This window comes from Phyllobates terribilis, unplaced genomic scaffold, assembly GCF_046119375.1.
Source record: "Phyllobates terribilis strain yellow unplaced genomic scaffold, ASM4611937v1 Scaffold_7__3_contigs__length_470593459, whole genome shotgun sequence".
NCBI classification, from domain to species: domain Eukaryota; kingdom Metazoa; phylum Chordata; class Amphibia; order Anura; family Dendrobatidae; genus Phyllobates; species Phyllobates terribilis.
The window spans coordinates 78,450,402-78,474,109 of NW_027362767.1; the positions used below are offsets into that span (position 1 = coordinate 78,450,402).

Here is a 23,708-nt window from a genome sequence, read left to right on the forward strand (position 1 = left end):
GGTAACCCCTCAAACTATACCCAAAGTGAAGGTAAAGCTAACCACAATTTAGTTTTCACAAAATGCCTTGTGTTTTAAGAAAATCACTTGTGCCAAGTGGCTGCAAATGTGATTACTGGTTCTGAACAGGTGCAATTTAGTTGCAAAGTTGAAAGCAGACCAGACTGGCTATTTGTCAATTCTGGCAAATGCCAGATGGGCCTGTTTTGTAGTGATCACAATACTGTTGACAGCTGTGGAGTATCACAGAGCCATTGGCTCCCTTCTCCGCCAGTTACTCCAGCAAATTGCAGGCTGCTTCCTGGCTGTTGGAGTCTGGTGCCACGCAGTGGACGTAGGGCAGCACAATGGCATCACTGCATCGTGCTGCCTGAGCCAGCCTACTGTTATACAAGCTACAACAAGAACTGGAGGCTGCGGTGGACAGGAAACCAAGGTAAAGTGAGAATTAGCATTGTTTTTTTTTTAGATACTCCTATATCATTGAGCCTGGGAATTGGATGATGAGTCATCTTACTGTGCAGGAGGCTGTGGTGGACATCATACTGAGAATAGAGAGCTGTAGGTTCCATCATATTATATGGTGAGCTATGTGAACCATCATACTATATGAGGGTCTGTGGTGACCATCATACTATATGAGGGGCTGTGTTGACTATCATACTGTATGGGGGCTGTAGTGACCATTAATGTGTGATGGTCTTTATGGGCCATCATACTGTGGAGGGCTGTTAGGGTTCATATTATGTATAGGGGCTGTAGGGACCATCATAATGTATGGTGGGCTGTGGGGGGCCATCATAGTTTATGGTAGGCTCTGGGGGGCCATATTATAGTATGGGGGCTGTGGGTGCCATCATACTATATAGGGGGCTGTGGTGAACATCAATGTTTGAGGATCTATAGGGGCCATCATACTATGTGAGGGACTGTGGTAACCATACTATATAGGTACCTGCGGTGACCATCATACTGTATTGGGGGCTTTGGTGACTATCATACAGTTTGGGGGTCTATGGGGTCTCATATTCTATGGGGGCAATATTACTGTGTAAGGTGTGGTGATACTGTATGTGGGGTTGTGGGGGCCATCGTATTCTATGGAGGCCATGGAAGGAGTATCATAGTGAGTGAGAATAAAAAGGGACTTCAGTAGGGGCAAAATAACTAAGTGCCGCAATACATGTCGCGCTCTCTCTATCTTTAAAAGTTGGGAGGTATGCCCCTTCTGTGACTGCACCATGATAAGGCTTCTGCTCTGGGGGCCCCATGATTTCAATGTATGCTACTGCTTAGGGGCATTATTACAATATAATAACACTGATGTTCATTATTATAAGGAGGCACAATGGAGATCATTATCCTTACCGGGGGAAGCATTATTATTATTATAAGAAAGCACAGGTGAGTAAAGGAGACATGTAGCACCCTGAGGATTCGGCTGCTACAGGGGTATTGCACCTCAACCCAGAGGTGTGATATTCCACTCCCGGGTAAGGATGGAGTGTGGAACTGAGCTCGGTAGGCTGCATGCACTACACACATCCCATTTCCGAGGAACAGGCCGACGGTACTCCCACTTAGAAATGTGCAGGTACGACCGAGTCTGTTCCTGGCTGGAGTGGGAGGGGGGGTGGTACATCCCATGTAGTGTAGGGGCAGATAGGGGGAGCAGCCTGGGTAAAGTTAGGAGCTCATTGGGTGCTGGTCACCTGAGCTCACACATAGAGGGATATATAAGGTGGGCACCAACTAGAATCAGGGTCAGATGCAGAGGATCAGATGCAGAGAGGATCAACTGCAGAAAACAAGTTAGGAGAGGAGAGAAGAAAGACCAAGACTCAGAGTGAGAGAGGAGAAAAGAGAAAGACCCAGAGCACAGAAGAGAAGGGACCCAAGAACCCAAATCAGAGCACCGGGTGAGGAGTCAGCATCAGGGTACCGGAACCCAAGCTGGTGGGGGTAAAAACAATCCCCAGCCAGAGACCGGAGACCGTGGGCAGTGTTTGTCACGGTCACCCACCACATTCACCCCGAAGGCACACCACATGAAGGGTCAGGGAACCCAGGGCCAAGGGTGTCCCAACAGAAGGCCCGAGGGAGCTGGACCTAGGTGGATCACTGGTGGGGACGGCTGAAGAAAGGACAGAGGGAGAGCTCAGGGCCACGCTCCGGACTTGTTTGGGGGTTGGCTGGATCCAGGACCTGGTGGACGCAGCACGGCTCGGGTGGTCACTAGCAGCTGGAGTGACCAGTACAACATCTGCAGTAAGTAAACACCCTTAACTGCACAACCCGACTCTGTCTTCACTGCCGTCTGCACTACACCACCACAACCCCCATCCTCTGCGCCTGTCCCCTCTGAGGCTATACCCCTCCCGTTGGGGGTTATCCCACCAAGCTGCGCACCCACCATCAGCCTCAGCGGACCCTGCTGCAGCGGCGGCCACAGTGACCGCATCACAACGGGTGGCGTAGTCGACACAAAAGAACTTTAGTAACATCTGTAGAACTGCCACATCACACTGAGCTTGACGCCCTGGGCACGGGACCGGGTCACAGCCGCTCGGAGACTACAACCCCCCATCTGATCCGGTGCCGGGTATTCCCCTCAAAAAGGAATATGTCCCAGGGGGCGCGTCAACTTTGGCGTAGTCGGCAGGATTACGTGCCCGCAACACCCGGGTACTGCGTGCCTGAAGAAAAGTGCAAGTTTACCTCAGAAAGAAGTCTCCCGCCGGTTCCGGAGGGTCCACGCCATCGGACTCCATCACCAGTCGTTTCTCGCCGATTGTCCGCCATTTCCAACTTGTTCCCGCCATCTGCAGAGTTTCCCGCCACTGGGCGACGCTTCCCGCCAAAACCGCAGATTTCCCGCCTTGGAAGAGCAGCGGACGCCATTATGGGCGTGCCAAAGGAGGGCAAGAGGCCACCTCCCATCGTGGGCCAGGACAGAAAATGGCGCCAAAAGTGGAAACCGCCCCCACCAACAGAGACTGTGATGCTGGAGGTGTCTGTCAGCGTGAAAGAACTACCCCTGGAGCTGACAGTCACCGAGTTGCCCCGGGACCGCCCTCGAAGAGGGAGGAGACGAAAGAAAAGAACAAAGATGGGTGTCGCTTGGAGGAGTCTGGAGCGAGCGCACCCGGAGGCAAGAGGTCTAACGAGGAGTAGCGGAGGAGCTTACCCGGAGATGGAGAGAAAGCAGAACAGCACCGGCCCGCTGGCCAGGAGTCTGCTAGAGACCGAGGAAGGAGGGCAGAGCAGCACCGGCCCGCTGGCCAGGAGCCTGCCGGAAGCAGAGCAGAGCAGCACCGACCCGATGGTCAGGAGCCTGCTAGAGTCCACAACCCCGCTAGGTCTAGCGGAGATATTAGCGCAGCTCCCCCGAGACCGGGAGTGTGCACAAACTGCCCTGGAGGGCCTCGCATGGAGGATGGCCCGGGTACAGCGCGAGATACTGGCGGAGTGGAGCCGGGAGATGGCCCAGCAAGCAGAGACCAGTCAACGGAGCACGCTACCCTGGAAGAGGAAGCAGACCGCCTCTGAGGATGGCGCGGGAGGACCCAAGGCCGGAGACGGCGCCGAAGAGGGAGCCGAACGCATGGAGGCAGGTAAAGGGGACGCCTATACCCCAAGCCGTGACACCGCTCACCTGCCCCAGCTCCCCGTCGCAGAGCCCGAAAGTCCCCCTGCTGTGCCCGTAGCCGCCATGTCACCGCTATGGACTAGGCCCCGACCGGAAGCCGCCGCAGCGACCCCTGTGACGTCACGCGCCTCGACCCGGAGCGTGACAAAGCAGGAAATACCACCAGCCTGGTCGCAAGGCCTAGTACCCCCGGGCGCCGCATCACCAACAGCGCCCCCTACCTCCGCGGAGCCTCCGGCCTGGCCGCAAGGCCAGGTAGCCCAGGGCGCCGCCGTCCTAACGGTGCCCTTCACCTTCCAGGTGCCCCAGGCCTGGCCGCAAGGCCTGGGCAACCCGGGCGCCACCACCACCGCGCCCGCGCCCGCAATACCAAGGGTGCCACACCTGGGGGAGGACTTGTTCAGCCAGCTCACATGGCCGGACGGGCGGCCCTTCATCTGGCCCGAAGGATACCATGAGCTGGAACGGCAGCAGAGACTAAGACCCCTGGATGAACCCCTGATTCCGGCTCCGAAGCCCGTGGCACGGATCTCGCCCCCGCTAGCGGAAGCGCAGTTTGAGTGGGACCCCACCGGAGAAGATCTAATGGGGTTCACTCAGGAAACTAGGGCCGCTGCAGCAGAGCGTGCGGAGTGCTGCCGCCAACAGCTCGAGGAGTTTGCGAGGGAGCGGAGAGAGAGGCAGGTCCGGGAACAACAGGCCCAAATAAGGAGCGCCGAGCAGAAGAGCCGGACCAGGAGGGACCCCCGTGCAGCGCACAGTCCCCGTACCACCGGGACTGTAATAAAGTTCAACCAGCAGCACGGGTGGGGCTTCATTCGAGACAACAACACCCACGGCGATGTCTTTGTCACGCGCAGAGACGTGGAGTCCCATCTGCCGGAGGGGCACAGAGGTCGTGACCTCTACATCGGAGATGAGGTCACCTTTACCCGGCACAAGTGTGCCAAAGGACCTTACGCCCTCCACGTACACCGCCTGACGGAGGAGGAGTTGCGGTGCGAGGAGGAGGAGCAAGAGGACCCGGACGGGTCTGAAGTTCAAAGAGCAGGAGGAAGACGCCGTTGAGTGCGGCAGAGCAGGAGCTGTAAATAAGTTACCCAATGGGGGTATAAAGAAACTGAAACTGTTGCTGCTAAAATAGTCCCCGTTGGGACCAGTGAACTGTTTACCCGTTAACCCCTTCATCCTACAGGCTGAGGACTGTGAGCAGCCATTCCCTTCCCTCTACCTGGACGAGGACTGAGAGCGGCCAACTTCCCCTGTAAATAGTTGCGCGTCCTAAAGCGCCCCCTACCGGTTTTATAGAAAACCAGTTTTTCAAAGAGACTGTCGCACTTTTCCCGGACACACGTTGCACAGTGTCCGGAGGGGGAACTTGAAACAAGAGACGACGAGAAAGTTTTATCTGCTAAGATATGTTATTGATATAATGTGTTTTATATGTTTTATATGTTTATATGAAAAAAATTTTGTATGTTTTGGTGTTTTTGTCTTTACAGCCCGAGGACGTGCTGTGATTTACCAGGGGGGAATGTAGCACCCTGAGGATTCGACTGCTACAGGGGTATTGCATCTCAACCCAGAGGTGTGATATTCCACTCCCGGGTAAGGATGGAGTGTGGAACTGAGCTCGGTAGGCTGCATGCACTACACACATCCCATTTCCGAGGAACAGGCCGACGGTACTCCCACTTAGAAATGTGCAGGTACGACCGAGTCTGTTCCTGGCTGGAGTGGGAGGGGGGGTGGTACATCCCATGTAGTGTAGGGGCAGATAGGGGGAGCAGCCTGGGTAAAGTTAGGAGCTCATTGGGTGCTGGTCACCTGAGCTCACACATAGAGGGATATATAAGGTGGGCACCAACTAGAATCAGGGTCAGATGCAGAGGATCAGATGCAGAGAGGATCAACTGCAGAAAACAAGTTAGGAGAGGAGAGAAGAAAGACCAAGACCCAGAGTGAGAGAGGAGAAAAGAGAAAGACCCAGAGCACAGAAGAGAAGGGACCCAAGAACCCAAATCAGAGCACCGGGTGAGGAGTCAGCATCAGGGTACCGGAACCCAAGCTGGTGGGGGTAAAAACAATCCCCAGCCAGAGACCGGAGACCGTGGGCAGTGTTTGTCACGGTCACCCACCACATTCACCCCGAAGGCACACCACATGAAGGGTCAGGGAACCCAGGGCCAAGGGTGTCCCAACAGAAGGCCCGAGGGAGCTGGACCTAGGTGGATCACTGGTGGGGACGGCTGAAGAAAGGACAGAGGGAGAGCTCAGGGCCACGCTCCGGACTTGTTTGGGGGTTGGCTGGATCCAGGACCTGGTGGACGCAGCACGGCTCGGGTGGTCACTAGCAGCTGGAGTGACCAGTACAACATCTGCAGTAAGTAAACACCCTTAACTGCACAACCCGACTCTGTCTTCACTGCCGTCTGCACTACACCACCACAACCCCCATCCTCTGCGCCTGTCCCCTCTGAGGCTATACCCCTCCCGTTGGGGGTTATCCCACCAAGCTGCGCACCCACCATCAGCCTCAGCGGACCCTGCTGCAGCGGCGGCCACAGTGACCGCATCACAACGGGTGGCGTAGTCGACACAAAAGAACTTTAGTAACATCTGTAGAACTGCCACATCACACTGAGCTTGACGCCCTGGGCACGGGACCGGGTCACAGCCGCTCGGAGACTACAACCCCCCATCTGATCCGGTGCCGGGTATTCCCCTCAAAAAGGAATATGTCCCAGGGGGCGCGTCAGACACAGGGGGTATTATTATAAGGAGGCACAGGGGAGCATTATTGCTATGAGGAATTATAGAGGTAACATTATCAATGTGTAAGGGCACATAGGGCGCACTGTTATTGTGTGGGACACAACAAGAGGGTACTACTGTAAAAGAATCAGATGGGGCATTATTACTGTCTAGGGCACTGGTTGTAGCACTATATGGTTTATGTAGAGGTGGGGGAATGTGAGGAAGAGGCTGGAAAAGCAGTAAGTCAAGGATGTCTCTGTGTTACATTTTGCAGGGACGATTTATGGACCGAAGAAGTGGTCATGGAGGTCTGGGCCAAATGGAAAAGAAACGGCGGGAAAATGAATAACTAATATCGAGAGCACCGCTGGTCAGTACCTGCACAGTATAAAGAAATATGGTCTGCAGACCACTGGTATAAAACTACTATTACCATTATATGGTCACTGTATGTTGACAATATCAGTTCTAGTACATTGGTTTTGATGATCAGTATAGTGGCATTATCACTACTGTATAAGCTGGTAATATTTTGTTATGATCTGGTGGCAATGGTCTATTATATTGCAATATTATTTTTGCAGTATTATTATTTTATCTTATGTAGCAGTATTATTGGAAATATAGTCTTGTAGTAACTGTTGATTTCCTCCCGGGAACGTAATATTAGTAATAGAGACCTCAATCTTGGGAAGGGGCATGGGACTGTGTGCTTTCAAATGCCAGGGCTGAATTTTAGTGGAAGTTCGGTCCTGGATAAAGGGGTGGTCTCAACTTCTTAAATTGATAAAAGCGCAAAGTGTTTGTAAAAACGAGCAACTTTGTAATTGATCTTATATTAAAAATCCTTTCTGTTCTCAAGAATGGAGGGATTTTTCTAATGTAATAGTTTACTGCTTGCAGCCAAGGTTACTGGCTACCTCTGCAGTCTGTCTGAGGTGTCCGCTTTCCTACCAAAGAGCGTGCACTTGCAAGCTGCTTTCTTGATAGCAATCCGGCCAGCTTCAGTGCTGCTGCACTCCTCCAATGCTGCAGAAGTAAAGCTACATCTGCTTGTAACATCGGAGAGTGCACAGTTCAGACCAGCGTGGCGATCATGCCGCGGGATTAACTGTCAATCTTCAGGAGCACACTGTTCCCTGGCACGATGAGAAGCAAATGAGTAGTACTTTCCTGAAGAATTAAGATTGACCAACCCCTTTAAGAAGGAAAGAGAGATGTACGGGAATGGGATAGATCATCCAAAACAGAATGAGAAATGGTTTCTGGCAACGAGCACCTCTCAGCTGCACAGAAATCTCTGACTTTCCCCTCCCGCAGGGATATATATTTTGAACCATATTGTTTCCGCTCTTTGTTTCAACTTGTGCTGCCAAAAGATCCATCATAAGTAATATAAATAAGGTTATAGAAGCTTAGTTGTATATTTAAAAGGAAAATAGCACCTTGGCTACATTATGTGACTGAAAATGTCAATTGAAAAATTAAACTTAATTTTTCTCCAATTTAAATAAAGTAAAATCACTTGTGATACAAAGAAAGCCTTTTTCACAGCATTAGAGAAACTGCCGTAATTTGTTCCCAATGTACTCTGCAGATGCACTGCCAGAAACCGGAAGAAGTGACGGTGTGTGAGCAGCTACGGTCTCCTTCTAGAGACACATACAAAAGGAATCTCCTCTGGTATCTGACAGCAAGTCTACATAGAAAGCCATGCCGACTGATGGCAAAGAGATGGATACTTGCGCAACAAGGAGACTCTCGACCACACCGAACTGCTCACACCGCTAAACAGGTCCTAATCAGAACCATGTTTTTTTATCACAATTCTAGAATAACGTGAAAAACAGATTGAGAAACTCACACATAGTAGGATAGCGGGATGCCAAGTGTTCACTGGGTATTACCGAACCAGAGAATTTGCAAACCAGAGCCAACCCCTGCAGTCTGCTTTTATGGACAGCCCCAGCAGTCCCGGCTGCTTAGTACGTACTTTGATGCCTTTAGTTGCAACTTCAACCTGCTTTAGGCTTTAGGGGTTTCGGGAGGACTATTCTCAACATGTAGTACTGTACAAAGGTTTAAAGCAGGTGTTGAAAAAATGCTACAAAGTAAGAATTGTTTCCAAAACAGAAGAGTTCATTTGAAATGGGAGAATTGATTTGCAAAAACCCCTGTCCAGCAGTCAGGTCAGCATTTTGTGACTGGCGGACAAGAGCCCTGCGAATCACCACTTACCTGTCATCATCTCTAGCTCTTCTTCTGATTAGCTAGCGTTAAGTCACGTGTGAGTTAATAATGACATTGATTCTTCCATCTCTAGAGCTAATCATTTGTTTATTTTTATCAACTAACAAAATGCAAAGTGAATGAACAATAAATAAATCTAAATGACATCAATATTTGGTGTGACCGCCCTCTGCCTTCAAAACATCATCAGATCTTTTAGGTGTTGGTCACTTGTACACAGTTTTTGAGGGAACTCGGCAAGGAGGTTGTTCCAAACATATCGGAGAACTAACCACAGATCTTCTGTGGATGTAGGTTTCTGTTTTTAAAACTATCCTTGCTTTGCAGCATTTTTTATACATATATACACACATTATTTATAATATAAATATATATATAAATTTATACACACACTGTATACACATACATATAGACACATACATATATACACACATTATATATACTCATATATGCAATATATACACACATACATATATACATATATTATACATATATTATATATATATACATATATATATATATATACATATATATATATATATATATATATATATATATATATATATATATATATATATATATATATATATATATATACACACACACACATATACAATTGAAACCAGAAGTTTACATACACTATATAAAAAGACACATATGCTTGTCTTTCTCAATATCTGATATGAAATCAGAATAAACCTTTCCAGTTTTAGGTCAATTAGGATTACCATTATTTTTAATATTTGCCAAATGCCAGAATAATGAGAGAAAGAGAATGTTTTAAGGCATTTTTATTACTTACTGCAAAGTCAAAAGTTTACATACAGTAAGATTACTATGCCTTTAAACAATTCTGGACTGCCCATATGATGAGGTCATGTGTTTGGAAGCTTCTGATTGTTTTTTTGGCAACATCTGAGTTAATTAAAGACACACCTGTAGATGTATTTTAATGCACACCTGAAACACACTGCTTCTTTGTGTAGCATCATTGGAAAGTCTAAAGAAATCAGCCAAGATATCAGGAAGAGAATTGTGGACTTGCACAAGTCTGGCTCATCCTTGGGTATAATTTCAAGATACTTGAAGGTGTCTCGCTCATCTGTACGAACAATTATATGCAAGTACAAACAAGATGGAAATGTTCAGCCATCATACCGCTCAGGAAGGAGACGGGTTCTATGTCCCAGAGATAAACCTGCTTTGGTTCAACATGTGCATATCAACCCAAGTACAAAAGCCAAAGACCTTGTGAAGATGATGGCGGAAGCTGGTAAGATTGTGTCAATATCCACAGTGAAACGAGTACTGTATCAACATGGGCTGAAAGGCCACTCTGCCAGAAAGAAGCCATTACTCAAAATAAAAACATAAAAAAGCCAGGTGAATGTTTGCAAATGCACACAGGAACAAAGACCTTAATTTATGGAAGCATGTCCTGTGGTCTGATGAAACTAAAAATAAACATTTTGGGCATAATGACAATTGTTACGTTTGGAGGAAAAATGGAGAAGCTTGGAAGCTTAAAAACACCATCCCAACTGTGAAACACGGGGGTGACAGCATCATGTTGCGGGGTTCTTTTGCTGCAGGAGGGACTGGTGCACTTCACAAAATAGATGGCATCATGAGAAAAGAAGATCATGTGGCAATACTGAAGCAACATCTCAAGACATCAGCCAGGAAGTTAAAGGTTGGGAGGAAATGGGGCTTCCAAATGGACAATGACCTGAAGCATACTGCCAAAATGATAATAAAGTGGCTTAAGGATAACAAGTCAATATTTTGGAGCGGCCATCACAAAGCCATGATCTCAATCCTATTGAAAATTTATGGGCAAAGCAGAGAAGGCTACGAGCAAGGCGACCTACAAACCTGGATCAGTTACACCAGTCTTGTCAGGAGGAATGAGCCCAAATTCCGACCAACTATTGTGAGAAGCTTGTGGAAGGATATCCCAAACGTTTGGCCAAAGTTATTCAGTTTAAGGGCAATGGTGCCAAATACTAATGAAATGTATGTAAACTTTTGACTTTGCAGCAAGTAATAAAAATGCCTTAAAGCATTCTCTCTCTCTCATTATTCTGGCATTTGGCAAATATTAAAAATTATGGTAATCCTAATTGACCTAAAACGGGAAAGGTTTATTCTGATTTCATGTGAGATATTGAGAAAAACATGCATATGTGTCTTTTTATATAGTGGATGTAAACTGCTGGTTTCAACTGTATATATATGCACATATGCATATACTGTACACACACACACACATACACTTATACACCACACGATAGTGAATGCAGCAAATCATTTATTCCCTATTCACTGCACAGTCACTATAACATTTAGACAGCCAGCAGACACAACAAAGGGACGGACAGGCCAAATCCTATTAATAGGTGCTAAACAGAGCAGACTTAAAAGTCACCAGCTAGTGCAATTCCTCATGGAAACATTCATGTCTGTCTTATCTATCAGCAGGATGATCACAAGTGACACTTTTACACAACTGGTTCTGTTCTACATGCATGGACAGCGGCCTGAACTCAGAGACAAGATGGCATCGATGTTAGGGGCGTGATCCAGAAGTAACAATTTAAAAGAGATTATATTATAATGAAAATATTGCTAAAAAAATATTTAGCAATAGCCAAGTGCTTTTGCGTTCACTATGAGAAAGACGCCAGCTGACATGTCAGCCAACAGCTTATCTCAGAGAGATGAACCTTAAAATATGCAAAATAAAGAAGTCAGTTGTTCTGATAAGCCATAGATTGGTGCAATCCTAGAATTACCTTTGGATCAATTAATTACTTCTATTAAAACTGGCTTCCCAATGACTGCAGACACTTCACACTTTGAGAATCACAGGGATACATCATAACCAGTATTGACCTTTCCCAGGACCCTGGTCCATTGTCCACATCCTTTGCCGTCGGACAAGAGCCCTGCAAATCTGATCCTACCTGCTGGCATCCCCGACGCTTTTCCTAATTAATAGACCCAGTGCAAAGTATGCAGGTATTATGCCGCAATGATGACATCAAGCTGGGCCTACTAAACAGAACATGCTCCAGGGATGCTGGCAAATAGAAGGACTCACTTTTGATGGCCATGGACTACCAACGTGAAAGCTGGACCAGAGTCCTGTGAGTCATTTGGTTGCACTCTAGGCATAACAATAAAGAGAAATAACACAATATATATAGATCTTGCACCTCCTGTTGGATGAAATATATATATAAGCTCCTCACTAACCTCCTGTGCATTTAGGATCTTCTCCATATTATCAATGTCCCTGTAGAAAACTTGCTCCTGGTGCACCTGCTCCAGTAATTTTCGCTTCATTTCCCAGTGCTGATAAAGTTTCTTGTTTTCTTCAACAAGGGCCTGAAGTTTTTCTCGGAGCTAAAACATTAAATATGAATTAACAAACTCATAAAAAAATCACGACTTCTAATGTCTACAAGCTCGTATTGGTGGACAAACGCGAGTATCTGAGTAATAATTCATACATTTGCAGGAGGAATAACAGAGGAATAGTACAATGTGGAGCTCAAACAAAATTCAGAACTTACAGAACTTTTTACTAAGACAAACAAGTTAAGAGAGCTGATTGATGGCATAACACCAGGATATGCTACCACTTCCCAATAGATTGCAACACGTTTGCCAGGGCCCATACAACCCGAACAATGGGGACTGTAGCACTAATAAAAGGGGTATTCTAGTGACAATGGTAACGTTACCATTCACATAGACAATGAATGGACTTGTTAGTTGGATAGGAGAGAATTTTGCTATTCTGGAATTCTCTTAGAGTATGTGCTCATGTTAAGTATTTGTGCAGACATTTCTGCACCATTTCTGCATTTCTTGACAGGAAAATGCAAAGTAAAATACGTGTGGTTTTGATTAGTGATGAGAGAGCATGCTCGCTACTGCTCGGTGCTCGCCCGAGCATCTCACTGCTCGAGATGCTCGGCGCTCGCCGAGTATTTCTGGGGTTGCTCGGTGGGAGCTCGGGTCTCCTCCATGCATGTTTGGTGCTCTTTACAGAGCCAATGAACATGCAGTTATAACCTACTACTCTCTGTAATGCCGTAGCCATATTGGTTGTGGCATTACAGTGATTGGCTGGCCGCACAGCGTCATCAGGTCTATATCAGACCTGCCGCCGCCATGCTCGTCACAGTCACTCCGGAATCAGACAGTGTAGGGAGAGCTGCTGCTAAGCTAGGGAGAGATTTGCTTGTTTCTAGTTAGTGTAGGTGTACTAAACTATATTAGAGACACATATCCATCTCAACAAACAGTCCTTCTGAGGACTAATCCATCTGCAGAGATATCAGGCAGGCAGTGTATATAGGCAGGCAGGCAGGGTATATAGCAGACTGCAGTGCACATAGCACAAGAGGCTCCATTCCAGTTTTGTCTGCTGCTGCTGTTAGATATTTCTAGAAATAGGCCCAGGTCTCAGGGGCCAGGAATAAGTTTTTTTTGGATCTTAATCCTCATTATTTGCTTAAAAAGCAATCCAGAGAACACCGTTGTTTTGCGCCATTTGCTTGTTGGCACTGCAGAATACAGCCAGGTCCTTTCCATATTACAGCTCTAAAAATCCAGCTATTTAAAACGGTGGTTTGTCCGTCACACGGATCACATATAATAGCGCTGAAAATACTGCCATTTCTGACATACATTAAAAAATTGTTTCAGTGTGTCAGTGAAGCAATTGACACCAGTTTGCTTTTCAAAATCGTTAACTACAGGCCAGGCATTTAAAACTACGGTTTGTCCGTCACATGGATCACATATACGTTTTCAGAAAATACTGTAATTTCTGGCCTCCATTAAAAATGTGTTTCAGTGTGTTAGTAAAGCAATTGACACTATTTTGCTGTTCAAAATAGTTATCTACAGGCCAGGTATTTAAAATTGTGTTTTCTCCGTCACATGGATCACATATATGTTTTCAGAAAATACTGCCATTTCTGGCCTCCATTAAAAAAATGTTCAGTGTGTCAGTGAAGCAATTGACACTAGTTTGCTGTTCATAATAGTTACCTACAGGCCAGGCATTTAAAACTCTGTTTTCTCCGTACCATAGATCACATATACGTTTTCAGAAAATGCTGCCATTTCTGGCCTCCATTAAAAATTTGTTTCAGTGTGTCAGTGAAGAAATTGACACCAGTTTGCTGTTCAAAATAGTTAACTACAGGCCAGGTATTTAAAACTGTGGTTAGTCCGTCACACGGATCACATATACTTTTTCAGAAAATACTGTCATTTCTAGCCTCCATTAAAAAATTTTTTCAGTGTGTCAGCAAAGTTTTTGACACTGGTTTGCTGTTTGAAATAGTTACCTACAGGCCAGGTATTTAAAACTGTGGTTTCTCCATCACACGGATTACATATAACTTCGCTCCAAATTCAACCATTTGTAGTGAGCGTGGAAGACATTGTCCTCCATTTAAAATGGGCAAGGCGCATGGCAAGGGACGGGGAACTGGACATGATGGTGATGGTGCATGCAGAGGCCGTGGGCAAGCTGAAATTGTGCCACAACAAACACCCACATCTTCTCGCCCGACCTTCATGTCCCAATTCCTAGGGGTCCGCAGCACACCACTATTGAACCCAGAGCAGTGTCAAAAGATTGTTGGTTGGATAGCGGATAATGCTTCCAGTCACTTTGCCACCACCAGCACCCTCTCTTCCACATGGTCAAGTCTCAGTAGCTGTGAGTCTGGACTGCATATTCCTCACCCTGATCCTCCTTCCTCCCACCATGCCGAGTGCCCGGAGACAACTGATCCCACACTTGGATACTCTGAAGAGCTGTTCACTTTTCCATTTATAGATTCGAGCCTCTCGCCCGGTCCACTTGAAGTGGGGCAAGAGGAGATCGCATGTAGCGATGCCCAAATATTTGAGCAGCCACGGTCACACGAAGGCGATGGTGGCAAAGTGTCCCAAGAGGTGGACGATGATGAGACACAATTGCCAAAAAGTCCGGAGGAGGACCAGAGTGCGGAACTGGAAGACGAGGTGGTGGATGATATAGTAACTGACCCAACATGGCAGGAGGACATACTGAGCAAGGACAGCAGCACACAGGGGGAGGAAGGTAGAGCACCCCAACAGGCAGGAATAAGCAGTGTGGTGGCCGCAGACAGAAGGCAGGCAACCGTTCCCCGTAACACCAAGATGAAGGAAGTTGCCAGTACAGCTAGGTCTTCCCGAGACTGGTTGTTTTTAAAAGACTCTGCTGATAACCCCAAAAAGGCCATTTGCACCACCTGCCAGGGCAGTATCAGCAGGTGTGGTAAAACTAGCAGCCTGACAACCACCCGCATGATCAGGCACATGGCAGCAAAGCACCCGACTTTGTGGGCCGAACCCCAGGGTCCAGGAACAGTGTCTGCGGGTGGCACCACTGCTTCTTCCGCTGTTGTGCATGCAAGCCAATCCCCTGTCCATGGTGCATGCGAAGATGCCTCCTGCCCTGCACCTGTCGTTGCACACTCTCAAGTAGCAGCATCAGGAAGCACGTCCACGTCCTTGTCCCAGCGCAGCATTCAGTTGTCCATACCCCAGTCCTTGGAACGCAAGCGCAAATACGCAGCCAACGCCCCACAGGCCACACTACTAAATTCCCACATTTCACGAATGCTTGCGCTCGAAATGTTGCCTTTTAGGCTCGTGGAGACGGAAGCATTCCGCAACCTGATGGCGGCTGTCCCTCGGTACTCGGTCCCCAGCCGCCACTATTTCTCCCGGTGTGCCGTCCCCGCATTACACAAGCACATGTCCCAAAACATTAGCCTCAACAACGCAGTTACCGGGAAAGTCCACCTCAGCACGGACATATGGACAAGTGCTTGTCGGCAGGGACGGTACATCTTGCTGACGGCACACTGGGTTAACATAGTGGAAGCTGGGACCCAGTCGGACCTTGGGACGGAACACGTCCTCCCGACGCCAAGGATTGCAGGCCCTAGGTCAATCAGGGTTGCCCCCACAGTCTACAGCTCCTGCACCTCATCCTCTTAAGCCTCCTCTTCCTCTTCAGCCTCCATCTCCGAAATGACCACATCAGTCACAAGCTGGAAGCACTGCAGCACTGCCTCGGCCATGCAGCAACAGGCTGTGCTGAAGCTAATATGCTTAGGTGACAAACCGCACAATGCTGAAGAGTTGTGGACAGCTCTGAAAGAGCAGGCAGATCTGTGGCTCACACCGCTGAACCTACAGCCAGGCATGGTCGTGTGTGACAATGGCCGGAACCTGGTGGCGGCTCTGAGGCGAGGCGAGCTCACACACGTACAATGCCTGGCCCATGTGCTTAACCTCGTGGTTCAGCAGTTTCTCAAATCCTACCCGGAGCTGCCGGATCTGCTTGTTAAAGTACGCCGCCTGTGTGCCCATTTAAAAAGTCACCTACAGCTTCCGCCGCCCTTGCCTTGTTTCAGCAGTATTTGCAGCTTCCGGCTCACAGACTGGTGTGTGATGCGCCCACGTGTTGGAACTCTACACTGCAGATGTTGGGAAGGATTTGTGAGCAGAAGAGGGCAGTTGTTGAGTACCAGCATCAACAAGGCCATCAGTATTCAGTTCAGACTCCACACATAAGACCTCAGAAATGGACATGGATGTCAGACATAGGTACCATCCTCCAAAACTTTGAGGACTCCACCAAGATGGTAAGCGGCGATGATGCCATAATTAGCGTCACCATCCCACTTCTCTGTCTTCTGAAATGCTCTCTGCTCACAATCAAAGAGGATGCATTGCAGGCGGAGCACGATGAGATGGAGCAAGGAACCATACAGGGTGATTACACACAGCCCAGCCTCTTCTCATCCCAACGTGGATTGGGTGACAATGAGTAAGAGGAAGAGGAAGAACAGGAGCTAATTTCTTGCGCTATAGACGGTACTACCCGCACGACTGTCATACCGCCTGTTCAGCATGGATGGCCTGAGGACAGGGAGGAGGAGGACAGCATGGTCACTCGTCCTCTTGGTGAGGACACAGAAGTCTTGCCTGTTAGTAGTCTGGCACGCATGGCTGAGTTTATGTTACGCTGCCTTTCCCATGACCCTCGCGTTCTCAAAATTTTGGGTGACAGTCATTACTGGTTGGTGACACTCCTAGACCCACGCTACAAGGAGAACTTTATATCTCTTATTTGTGAAGCGGACAGGTCTACAAAAATGGGGCAGTACCAGAAGGCCCTTGTTGCAGAACTATTAAAAAAATCCCATCTGCACTCTCCCATGGTGTGCCCATTTAACTGTCCCCTCTCTTGGCCTTATGTCATATAGTACTTATGCCACTGCTCTGGCATTGAGATCCCATAAAAAAAGCTTATCCTTAATCGACCCCCAGGGCCCCTTGCTCCCGATTTCAGATAATCCGGATTTCCCACCAGGACTATCTGCAAATAGATTTCTCGGTTCAAACAAATCCCATCCGATATTCTTTTCTCATGTCATCTCCAACACTTCGCTGCTCCCCCTCAATGACTTGTTACAGGGAAGAGCCACTTCCCCGAAGGCTAATTTTGAATATAGTCAATTACAACACTTCTATTCAACTGTGAAGAAGCGCACACATCTTCATAGAGATCTCACAAACTTTGAAAAATTGTGCCTATCATTGTCACCCCCTACACACTCCATCTCCCTACTGTATAATCTCCTCATTGCCCAGGTAGCTGACAATAGGCCAGGATTCTGCGGTGCATGGGAAAGGGAACTGGGGAAGTCCTTCTCTGACTCACAATGGGATAAATGTTTCTTCCTAACACATAAAACCTCAATAGGGTCCAAAGCTCAGGAAACCTCCTTCAAAATTATCTCTAGATGGTACCGGGTACCAGCAGTCCTTCTTAGATGGTACCCAGTGGTCTCAGACAGATGTTGGAGATGTGGGGAGGGGGAAGGGACAATGTCACACATATGGTGGGGGTGCCCTATAATAAATGCATTTTGGGCAAAGGTGGTTCCCATGATTGAGAAAATAACTGGTTTGACTATCCCTAATACGCCAGAAGCCCTCCTTTTATCAATGTTACCAATAAGTAAACGTAGTTATAAAAGGTCATCAATAGGCTACCTAATACAGGCGGCTAAGAATGTCATTCCACGACACTGGAAAAGCAGAGACCCACCCACTGTGGAGGAATGGTTTGCGGAGATCTCCCTCCTTAATAGGATGGAGCATCTGATTGCCATCTCACCGGCTGATGTTGATAGATACTGTGTGATTTGGAGGGATTGGATGGATTTCCAAAACTCTGACGCCTACCATCTAGCCCCCAACTAAAGTTATCCGGGATGTCGTCACAACAATGATCATAATCACACTCTATTGATTGGTGGTCTGCCGTGGTCCGCTCCCTCTCTCTCTATCTTTCATATGGAAAAATACATGCTTGATCTGGATATTGATGGAAAACCCTCCCTGCACCCCCCCAATGTACTGTAGTTATGCATAGATTTATAGTTACGTTACCCCTTTTACTATGTATATTGTATTTTCTTGTACTTTTTCAACACAAAAAATAAAAAAAAACTTGAATTTGAAAAAAATCCCATCTGAAAACGCTGGTGGCAGAGGTCATAGTTCCTTGGACAACCAAGGACTACAGACGAGAGAGACACAAATGCAATCTAGCAGAGGCAGGGGAACACTGTCAAAATTCAGGGAGAAGTTTCTCAGCCCCTCCCATCGCACAAGCCCTGAGGCGCGGGGTACTCTTACAAGGAGTGCAAAGTTTGGGAAGATGCTGAGGGAGTACCTTGCCGACCGTACCAACGTCCTCCGTGATTCCTCTGTGCCTTAAAATTATTGGGTATCCAAGCTGGATACGTGGAATGAACTGGCTCTCTATGCCTTGGAGGTCCTGACCTGCCCTGCCGCCAGTGTTTTATCAGAGCGGGTTTTTAGTGCCGCCGGTGGAATTATAACTGATAAGCGCATCCACCTGTCAACTGAAAATGCTGACAGGCTGACTCTTATAAAAATAAACAAGGGCTGGATTGGGCCAGACTTCTCAACACCACCGAATGATAGTGTGGCACCCCAGGGGTCTGGTTTCCACAGTAACAGCAATGTTATGTCTGAGAGCAGGTGGGAGGTCTCTTGGTCAGGAATCCTATGCATGCCACACCTCCTGCCCAGTCCTGGGAGGGGAAGGACTTCCCCTATATAAACCTAGGGCTGAGGCAGGGTTAGTGTGTAGAGAAGAAGTAGAGACAGAGAAGAGAAGCAGATATAGGAAAAGAACATCAGGAGCTCTGTGGGCGCAGTGCTACAAGGAGTCAGGGGCTGGCAGCTGCAGAGCTCGCCCTGACTGAGAAGCTATCACCGGACCCGGAGTCCGAGGCTGTGGGGACTAACTCCTATCCAGCAGCAGAAACCGACCGGCAGGGGATTTCAGGTCCTCTGGCCAAGAAACCCGAAGGCACGGTCACACGCGTGGGACCAGCACCGCCGTCGTGGAGCGGAAGCTACTAGAAGGCCCCGAGTCACCGGCCATACGGGTGAGCACCACACGGTACACTCAGGGACGTGGGCTACTTATACCCGCCTCTAGCAAGGTAGCCAGAAGAGTACAGTTAGTTTGGGAGGCCTACAACTCCGCCTGGCCAGGGGAGATCCCATCTGCTCAAGGACTGACCAGGCCCCAATCGCTAGCAGTACTCCGGGAGGGTTTATCTTTGTCACCAGTAAAGACCCTGAACTACACCGTACCGTCTCCGAGTGGTTCCTGCTACCCCCATCATCCACGTCGGCTGCCCTGAGGCCATACCCCTCCCGTTGGGGGTGATACTATCACGCTGCACAATCCTACCACCGGCCTCAGCGGTCTGCCCTGCAGCGGCAGCTCCTTCGCTGCATTCAACGGGTGGCGTAGTCGTACAACATCTACCGCTAATACAGCGCCACTTAGTCTGACTCCCTGGGCACGGATCGGGTCACCGCCACGAGACTACAACCCTCAACAGATCCGGCTCCGGGTAAGCTCCCGCGTGCGCAACGCTGCGCGACACAGGCCCAGGGGTGCGTCAACTTTTGGCGTAGTCGGCAGGATCTCGTGCCCGCAACCACCGGGTACTGCGTGCCTGAAAAAGACTGTTCAAACTTACCTGTGGTGAAGATTCCCGCCATCCGGCGCCATCTTCCGCTTCCTTCCCGCCATCGGTGGAGTTTTCCCGCCATTCGGCGCCATCTTCGGCCTTCTTCCCGCCAGCCGTGGAGTTTTCCCGCCATTGGACGCCATCTTGAGGACGCCGCGCGGGAAGAAGAGGGGCGTGGACTCCGAAAGCGCGCGAGAACTGAAGCCCCGCCTCACGTCCGGACGTTGCGTAAGGTCCTGGAAGGAGCCCAGCAGACGCCGACGTCACAGGAGCGCGACGGAAGGTCCTCAACCCTGACGATCCACTGTGGAGCCGCGGCCTACGGAAGAGGATCATCGCAAGGTAGGCCACGGTCCACTAGGGGGGAGAAGGATGTCGGATACGGAGGAGAGCTTCACCGCTTCAACCCCCGCCAGCGCCACCGCTGTTGCGGTCATGCCTTTCACCATGCCCTATATCCCGGGGGCAGCCTGGCTACCCCAGTACTCAGGGGAGTCACATACCCTGCATGACTTTAGAGAAAAGCTGGATAGCCTCTTCCAGGTGTATCCCCTCACAGAGGAGCAAAAAGTGAGCATCCTGGTGGCCCAATTAACCGGGGCAGCCCAAAGGGAGGTAAAGTCCTGGCCACCTGGGAGGAGGACTGTCGCAGAGATACTAACCCGGCTGAGGGACACCTTTGATACCCGCACCTCAGCCGAGATCAAGCTTAGATTCTACGGGTGCAAACAGCGGGCACATGAGAGTATAAGGGACTATGCCCTGAACCTACAAGAGGCCCTGAGAGCCATTAAGCAGACCGACCCTGACGGCGTGGGAGACAAGGACAGGCTGTTGACTGAACAATTTATAGAGGGTTTATATTGCAATGCCCACCGAACCCAGTTGCGGGCAATGGCCTTACAGGACCCTCATCTGGGATTTGCACAGTTCAAGGACAGAGCCATCCGGGTGCTCCGAGAACCAGCACCAGGTGGCGTTGTGACCCACAGACGCCCCACTACCACTTACCACCAGGAGGCGGCGCCCTTGTCGGCAGGGCCTGTGGGAGCTGATGCGCAGGCTTTGAACAATGACCCGGCTCCAGACCTGCACCATCAGGTCCAAGAGCTAGCTAAAAGCGTTGCTGCGCTAACCCGAACTGTGCAGTCTTTACAGGTTTCCACTCCAGGGAAGATCCAGCTGGCATCCGGACCGGAGGACATCCCGTGGCGTCGACCAAGGAGGACCCCACCGGCCAGAGGAAGACCCAGCGACCGATACAACGAGGACGGACAACCCATCTGCCGCCGCTGCAATCAACCCGGACATATGGCAAGGTACTGTCCTTTAAACTGGCACAACCTGGGGTAGAGGGCCAACCCCCAGGAAAAAGATCATCAGGCCCATCGAACTGGCGCGACAGATATGTGGGAGGACGTCCAGTCTTGCCTGTGGTACTGGATGGCATCCCTATGAGTGCCCTATTGGACACCGGGTCACAGGTCACCACTATCCCGTACGTGCTCTTCAAGCAGTACTGGAATGACTCGGATATCACCCGCTACCCTGACGACGACTTGAGTATCATCGCCAGCAATGGTCAGCCCGTGCCACAGATTAGATTTAAAGAGGTGACCATTAAAATCGGTAGAGTCGAACTGGCAGCACAGGGACTGATCATTGTAGACATTGACAAACACGAGAGTCACCCAAAGATAACTCTAGGAACTAATGTAATTGAAAATTGTCTTGCAGAGGTGATTTTCCTTTTACAACAGGTTGCCAAGAATGCCAGCTCCGGCCAGCAGCGAGTGCTCCAGAAAGAGATCCGGGCACTGATGCGACGGCAACAGATAGAACTCTCCGGTGGTGAGATTGGTAGCGTAAGAATGTGTGACCCTTTCCCTATTGCCATGCCCCCAAAAAGTGAAATGATGATTTGGTGCCGGCAGCTATTGGTCTGAGAGGTAGAGATTACCAGGCAATGGTAGAACCAGTTTACTCAGACAGTAGGCCCACCATTTTGACAGCACGGGGGGTGGTCAATGTACGCCATGGGAGGGTGCCCGTTCGCATAATAAATATCGGGAAGAGGGAAGTGTACCTGCCCCGGTATGCCACGCTAGCCAAATTGTATACCATCAATCAAAATTCCATACAGTCCGTAGAACCCTTGCCTCCATCTTCCCCGGAGGAAGGTAACGGCTCTAAGGAAACAATGGAGGACTGGTGTCAGCAACTACATTTGGGTACTGACTCCACTCCCTCACACCAGAAACAGGGAGTCTATCGGGTGGTTCAAGAGTACGAGAGAGTGTTTAGTAAACACCCGTTAGACTTCGGGCGAGTCAAAGGGGTAGAACACCACATCCCCACGGGAGACCATCTTCCCATAAAAGAGAGGTATCGACCCGTACCCCCTGCACACTACCAACACGCCAAGGGGATGCTTAGGGACATGAAGGAGGCTGGGGTGATCAGGGATAGCTGTAGCCCCTGGGCAGCTCCACTAGTCTTAGTCAAAAAGAAAGACAACACCATGAGGATGTGTGTAGATTACCGGAAAATTAACCGTATCACACACAAGGATGCGTACCCCTTACCAAGGATAGAGGAGTCTTTGGCTGCTTTAAGATCTGCTAACTTCTTCTCTACCTTGGATCTCACTAGCGGGTACTGGCAGGTTCCTGTAGCAGAGGCGGACCGGGAGAAGACCGCATTCACCACCCCGATGGGACTTAGCGAGTTTACCTGCATGCCGTTCGGACTCTGCAACGCACCGGGAACCTTCCAACGATTAATGGAGTGCTGTCTGGGCCACAGAAACTTCGAGACGGTCCTGTTGTACCTGGACGATGTCATTGTATATTCCAAGACTTATGAGGACCACCTGAAACACCTGGCGGAAGTGTTCGAAGCTCTGGCAAGCTACGGCTTAAAGGTAAAACCCTCCAAGTGTCACCTCTTGAAACCAAAGGTGCAGTACCTGGGACACGTGGTGAGCGCTGACGGAGTGGCTCCCGACCCTGATAAGATCACCGCAATTAAGGAAAGGCCAAGTCCCTCCAGTGTAAAGGAAGTGCGGCAGTTCCTCGGGTTGGTAGGCTATTACCGCAGATTCATCCCCGGTTTCACCAAAAAGGCAGCTCCTATGCAGGACCTCCTGATAGGCCAGTCTCGGAAGGCCAAGAACCAGAAGCCGCCCTTCAAATGGGAGAAGTTAGAAGAAGAGTCCTTCCGCCAGCTGAAGATGGCCCTCACGGGGGATGAAATCCTGGCGTACCCTGATAACAGCCAGCCCTTTATCCTCTACACCGACGCAAGTAACATCGGGCTAGGAGCCGTACTGTCCCAGATCCAGCAGGGGAAAGAACTAGTAATCGCTTACGCTAGCCGAAAACTGCGACCCACCGAAAGAAACCCTGAGAATTACAGCTCATTTAAGCTAGAGTTCCTGGCAGTGGTGTGGGCAGTCACCGAACGCTTTAAGCACTACCTCGCTTCTTCCCGGTTCACCGTGTACACGGATAACAAGCCGTTGACACACCTGGACACGGCAAGACTCGGTGCCCTAGAGCAGAGATGGATGGCCCGTCTGTCCAACTACGAGTTCACAATCAAATACCGGGCAGGACGCTCCAATACCAACGCGGATGCCCTGTCCAGGATGCCAAACCTACCGGACGTAGGAGAAGATCCAGAGGGACTGGAAGAAGTCGAACTCCCCGCGTTCCACCGTCATGGGACTATCCAGTATTCCCATCGGGTAAGGAGTAAGCAAGCCGCTACGTTTAACCCCTTGCCTCACTACAACTGGGAGGAAACGCAAGACAGTGACCCTGCCGTCCGGCTGGTAAAGGAGATGCTGACTCGGCCAGAGGCTCGCCTTGACCCAGACGCTCCGGAGGAAGCCAAGC

At 49.3% G+C, this 23,708-nt stretch overlaps 1 protein-coding gene and 1 long non-coding RNA gene across 4 annotated transcripts in view; one reads left to right on the forward strand and one right to left on the reverse strand.

Moving 5' to 3' along the window:
* The window catches only part of SPTBN5 (spectrin beta, non-erythrocytic 5), a 466,593-nt gene that overhangs the window by 222,009 nt on the left and 220,876 nt on the right, over nucleotides 1-23,708 (reverse strand). For both annotated transcript variants that reach the window (XM_073638836.1, XM_073638835.1), the window contains exon 34: nucleotides 11,915-12,064. In XM_073638836.1, coding sequence (XP_073494937.1) covers nucleotides 11,915-12,064 — 150 coding nt within the window. The remainder of the gene's footprint in view (nucleotides 1-11,914; nucleotides 12,065-23,708) is intronic.
* LOC141153739 (uncharacterized) lies at nucleotides 276-12,428 on the forward strand. 2 transcript variants are annotated; one of them, XR_012247345.1, is made up of 4 exons: nucleotides 276-436; nucleotides 6,681-6,776; nucleotides 8,004-8,201; nucleotides 11,138-12,428. It is a non-coding gene; the product is annotated as an uncharacterized lncRNA (long non-coding RNA). The 2 variants fall into 2 exon arrangements; XR_012247344.1 differs by lacking the exon at nucleotides 11,138-12,428 and having other exon boundaries at nucleotides 8,004-8,892.